Genomic DNA, 4,744 nt, shown 5'->3' on the forward strand with positions numbered 1-4,744 from the left:
CCCTGCATGAGGCTCCCTGCTTAGCAGGGAGCCTGCTTCTCCCTCTCCCTCTGCTGCTCCCCCTGCTCATGCGCTCTCTCACTCTGTCTGAAATAAATAAAAATCTTAAAAAAAAAAAAAAAAGAAACACATTTTTTCCCTGGAGTACTTTCATCACAATTTCTTGCGTAGACTGGATGATATGTCTCTGTTGACAATACATAGGTCTGAATAAAGATTTCCAAAATTTTTCTTCTGTGCATTTAAAAAAAAATTTATTTATTTATTTCAGAGTGAGCAAGAGACGGAGAGCACAAGCAGGGGCAGAGGGAGAGGGAGAAGCAGACTTCCCGCTGAGCAGGGAGCCAGACACCAGGCTCTACCCCAGGACCCTGAGATCATGACCGGAATTGAAGGCAGATGCTTAACTGACTGAGCCACCCAGGCACCCCTCTTCCGTGCATTTTTCAAACCATATTTTAAGAAGCATCATCAAAACCAAATATACACATATCCATTCCAAAACCAACAAAACTGGCTAGTATATGTCCATGTAGACATTTTAGTAAGTTGACTAACTGCTTCATGAAAGGTTACGTAGTATAATAGAGGGAACCTTTGCAGTGGAGGCAGAATAACCCAGATCTGAGTGGAAATCATGGTTCCATCACTTGCTAGCTATGTGACTGACCTTGGGCAACTTCCTTCTCTTAGTCTGAGTTTTTTTATTTGCAAAATGAGATAATAATTCCATTCTTGTGAGGATTAATTGTATGTGAAATGCCCAGAACAGAGCCGGACTCAAAGCAGGAGCTCAGGAAACAGTTACTGTTATTACCCTGTTGTTATTCATGTAAGCCCCTTAAAGGCAAACCACACTTTTTCTTGTAACTCAATTGTAGGCTCTGTAATTACTGAGAACTGAGAAAATAAAGGCAAGGAACATCAAAGTTACAAATAAGGATGTGGGGGGCGCCTGGGTGGCTCAGTCAGTTAAGCATCTGCCTTCAGCTCAGGTCATGATCCCAGGGTCCAGAGATGAAGCCCTGCATTGCATTGCATCGGGCTCCCTGCTCCGTGGGGAGTCTCTTTCTCCTTCTCCCTCTGATCCTCCCTCCCCCAGCTTGTGCTCTCTCTTCTCTCACTCACTCTCTCTCTCTCAAATAAATAAAATCTTTAAAAATGAGGATTTGGTATAATATCAGTTCAACACATGCCTAGATAGGAAAGGAGACTATGAAGCAATAATGATGACCTTTAGACATATATATCAAAATGAACAATATCCTTAGCATATCAAAATAAACAATGCCCTTATTTTTATAAGCCCCTCTGAAAGGAGATGCTGCTGCCTGTGTACAATTCACGTACAGAACCACTCTTCGTTCCACAAGTATTTCCAGAATGTCCATACACTAACTGCCAGTCATTATGCTAGGCAATGTACATATGATAGTGAGCAAAAGCAGACACAGTTCCGATCCTCATGAAGATTCCAGTCATGCAATCCCACAAATAGTGTAAACTTGTGATAAGTAATACAAAGGACAGTACATGGTACTCTAAGAGCCAGTAACACAGATCTAAACTAATTGGGGAGATCAAGGAAGGCCTTTCTGAGGAAGCAAAAGCTAAGAGCTGAAGGCTGAAGAGGGAGTTAATGGTGGAGGGTGTTTCCAGACAGGGGAAAGCAGTTTGTGCAAAGAGCCGGTAGCAGGAGAAAACAGCAAGAATAAGGGACCAAAGGGCCAGGGTGTTGGGAGGAAAGATGAGTTGTGAGAATTAGCTAGGGCTCTAGACCACACAGGGCCTGAGGCACTGTAGATCATGTTCAAGAGCTGTAACATTCCAAGAGAAGTGAAAAGCCACTGAAGGGTTTTATAAATGCTTATTTTAGGGGCAGAGAGGCTAAACGGAAGATGCAATTCGATTTGCAACTTGCCTTTGCCTTCTGGAATAAGAGCAAAGGAATGCAAATAGATCACGTAGGAAACAAAAGTTCTGTCAGGATTTGACAATAGCTTGGGGAGTAGGGTGATGGTGGTAGTGGAAGAAGTAGATAAATTCAAGAGATATTCAGGAAAGTCTGATGATGTGTTGTGTACAGGGGCTGAGGGAGAGCAAACTGTCCAAGAAAACTTCTGGGTTTCTGATTCACATGACTGTAGAGAAGGATACCTATATTCAGGAGAGATCTGCTCCAGAAACATCTTTAAGGTAGTTAGTTAGTTACCCTCAAAAGGACCAAAAAGCATAAATGCATTTTACTTTTGCCTGAACCTGTGTTAACCCAGTGTGATCTGCTACTTTACTTATGACACAGGGTTCCAAAAGACTTTTTGCTATTTCTGAAAATCAAATTGATCTCAAAAGTGCAAAATGTTTCCAACACTGAAGATATTTCAAAGATTCTGCCATAAGCTTTGAAATCAACTCCAATGAGTTCTAAAACTGGTTTGAGCAATGGGGCAGCATTATGGAATGAATGTGTCATTTCCCATGATGACTACTTAGATAAGACTAACACGGATTTGCTGCTGCTTAAAGTAAACATTTTAAATAAATCTTAACAGTGAAGAGTGCTCTTATGTGATATTAAACTAAAATATGACACTTTATCAGGCATTACTATTGGAATTATGCTACTTTTGTTTCAACATTTTGAAATGCCTGTAGAAATTTTGACATTTTGTAGGAAAAGGTATGATTTTAAAAACCCCACATTCCTTGTTGATCTTAATATGTATTTTACTGTTCCCATCCAGTTCTTGTTAACGCTCATCACGTCATTCACTGTAAAAGATTTTTACTAAACACACTGGTATACGTATATATTCTATGCAGAGTAAAGCACCGACTTTATCAATACTTCAATACTTAAATATTTACTTTCCTTAGTTTTAATTTTTTTTAATGTGCACCCTACTGCCACTTTCATAGTGGAATACTAATGCCTTGAAGTATTAGAAACATAGAAACTCTAAATCTAACTAATCCAAGGAAAAGAACTGAACGAGTTTTGCCTCTTTAAAATCAATCTAAAACATCACACCATAGTACTGAAGTATTTCCCTAATTCTGAAACGAGAGGGGCTCCTTGGCCACCTGCTTGCACTAGGCCCTGACAAGCATTTTATTAACACTCAACTGCAATTACCAGGATGTTACCACTGCTTGTACAGAGCAGAATTCTTTTTTCTCCCATGCTGATTTTATCTCAAGGCGTGAAAGGCAAGACAGTGGTCTGAGGCCAAATGTGAAAAATGTCATCTCCACAAATGAGGAGAAAAGTCAAGAGCTTTTTAAAAATTAGTTTGTAAAACCAGACTGTCTCCACCCTAGAGACTGTGCTACCAAAAGTGGTCCTTAGGAATAAGGGCTGAAGAGCTTGAAATGAATTACCAGTATGGTTCATCTTTTTTATTTCAGGGTTTTTGTTGTTGTTGTTGTTGTTTTAATATGAAATCAGACTATGGCTATATTTGAGCATAGCTAAGGCCGGGTATGGGCAGTGCCAAGGAAGAGACAGTGAAAAGGCTTTAGGGTTCCCAATCTCAGCCTGCAGACTTTCCGATCTTCCCCTGAAGGAGCGGTCCGTGTCTCCCCAGAAGGAATGTGGGGGAGGGAAAGTTACAACGCCCCTGGGCTTTTCCCTTACCCAAACCCCCAGAATGACACCGCAAACCACTTCCTTCTGGGAACTGAAGGTCATAAGCTTTAAGGGACAATGGAGCTCAATGTAGGCTCCAGAAAGATGGAGACAGCGAGATGAGATGGGAGGCAGGGAAGTGGGGGTGAAGGGATGCGCCCAGTCTGAGAGCTGAATAGGGCGGTCCAGGCCAGGGACTTCGGGAACATGAAAGGGCCTGGATCTTCCAGAATCTGCCTAAGTAGGCCTGCCACAGCCAAATCTAGGGCATCTATGCACCCAGTGCCTATCACCACTCTCCTCGGGAGGGGGGATGGTACCCGCTAGGGCCCTCCCCCCAAACTGGGGCTTTGCCTGTCCTTAAAAAAACCACAAACCCTCAAGTAAAGAAGCTGAACATTTATAGGGGTGGAGGGGCCAGAGGACAAGTAGGTGTTCAGGAAATATCGCGGGTTGGGGGTGGTCAGAGGGACAGGGAGGCTCCCCAGTCCGAGGAACTTTAATTACCACCGGAATGGGGGGAGGGGGCGATGTGAGGCCCGCAAGCCTCAAGAACAGAAGAGGCCGGGAGCCGCGTCCAGCGGCGTCCCCCGGCTCGGGGGCTGACGGCCTGGGGCGCTGTCGCCAGGGGAAGGGGCACCGGGGGCCGTGGAGCGCGCCGCCTCGGTGAGCAGAGGCCGGCCTAGGCCTCGGGGGTCCGGACACACCCACCGCCGCGGCCAGGGCCCCGCTTACCTGCTCCTCCTCCGGGGTCAGCTCCGGCGCCATGTCGGGCTGGGGCGCGGTCGCGGGCTCCATCCCGCCGCCACCACCACCGCCCGCCCGGCCGACCGAACGCGCCTGGGAGCGCGGGGAGCCGGGTGCCGCCGGCCGCCGCTTCCGCGTCTCCGCGCCTCAGCAGCGCGAGGCCGGCTCGCGCATGGTGGGGCCGGCGGGGCCGGGCGGCCGCGGCGGCCGCGAACGCCGCTTCTGTCTCCTGAAGGAAAAGCTCTCACAACTGTGGCTCTCTTCGGAGCGGAAATCCTTTTTTATTTTCTTCGCTCCTTTCCCCGCACTCCCCCTCCTCTCCCGGAAAAAAACAAAACAAAACAAAACCAAAGTGCCGACGAGGAACTA

At 46.1% G+C, this 4,744-nt stretch overlaps 1 protein-coding gene across 1 annotated transcript in view; it reads right to left on the bottom strand.

Annotated features, from left to right (window-relative positions):
- The window catches only part of PTPN9 (protein tyrosine phosphatase non-receptor type 9), an 82,561-nt gene extending 78,028 nt beyond the window's left edge, over positions 1 to 4,533 (bottom strand). Inside the window, exon 1 of the mRNA XM_021694058.1 lies at positions 4,364 to 4,533. Coding sequence (XP_021549733.1) covers positions 4,364 to 4,426 — 63 coding nt within the window. The 5' untranslated portion in view covers positions 4,427 to 4,533. The remainder of the gene's footprint in view (positions 1 to 4,363) is intronic.
- Positions 4,534 to 4,744: the final 211 nt, after the last annotated feature.

The sequence above is a fragment of the Neomonachus schauinslandi genome, chromosome 9 (assembly GCF_002201575.2).
Source record: "Neomonachus schauinslandi chromosome 9, ASM220157v2, whole genome shotgun sequence".
NCBI classification, from domain to species: domain Eukaryota; kingdom Metazoa; phylum Chordata; class Mammalia; order Carnivora; family Phocidae; genus Neomonachus; species Neomonachus schauinslandi.